At 67.4% G+C, this 347-nt stretch overlaps 1 protein-coding gene across 1 annotated transcript in view; it reads right to left on the bottom strand.

Moving 5' to 3' along the window:
- Positions 1–226: 226 nt before the first annotated feature.
- Positions 227–347, bottom strand: part of LOC103806422 (receptor tyrosine-protein kinase erbB-3-like) — a gene marked incomplete at both ends in the record, with an annotated part of 405 nt that continues 284 nt past the window's right edge. The window contains one exon of the mRNA XM_009079110.1: positions 227–347. Coding sequence (XP_009077358.1) covers positions 227–347 — 121 coding nt within the window.

Genomic DNA, 347 nt, shown 5'->3' with positions numbered 1-347 from the left:
CGTGGCACAGCTGCGCGTTCTTCTCGATGTAGACACCCCCAGCCAGGATCTCTGGGGGGCACGGGGGGTGTCAGGGGGGCACGGACCCCTCAGCACCACCAGGAGGGGCTGGCACTGCCCTGGGATGGAGACTTGAGGGGCTGCACCACGCAGGACCGGCGACCACGGTGGGATGGCACCGCTCAGGGACGGGACCCTCAGGGTGCCCGGGGGTCTCGGGTCCCACCTGTGAGCTGGTTGAGGCCGAGCTGGCGCAGGGCGTGGGTAGTGTTGGGGTTGTAGTTGAGCAGCACGAAGAGGGCAAACTTCTCCTCGTAGAACTGCGTCCCGCGGATGACGCGCAGGTT

The sequence above is a fragment of the Acanthisitta chloris genome, unplaced genomic scaffold, assembly GCF_000695815.1.
Source record: "Acanthisitta chloris isolate BGI_N310 unplaced genomic scaffold, ASM69581v1 scaffold42557, whole genome shotgun sequence".
Classification (NCBI taxonomy): Eukaryota; Metazoa; Chordata; class Aves; order Passeriformes; family Acanthisittidae; genus Acanthisitta; species Acanthisitta chloris.
This window is presented reverse-complemented; position numbering and strand designations above follow the sequence as displayed.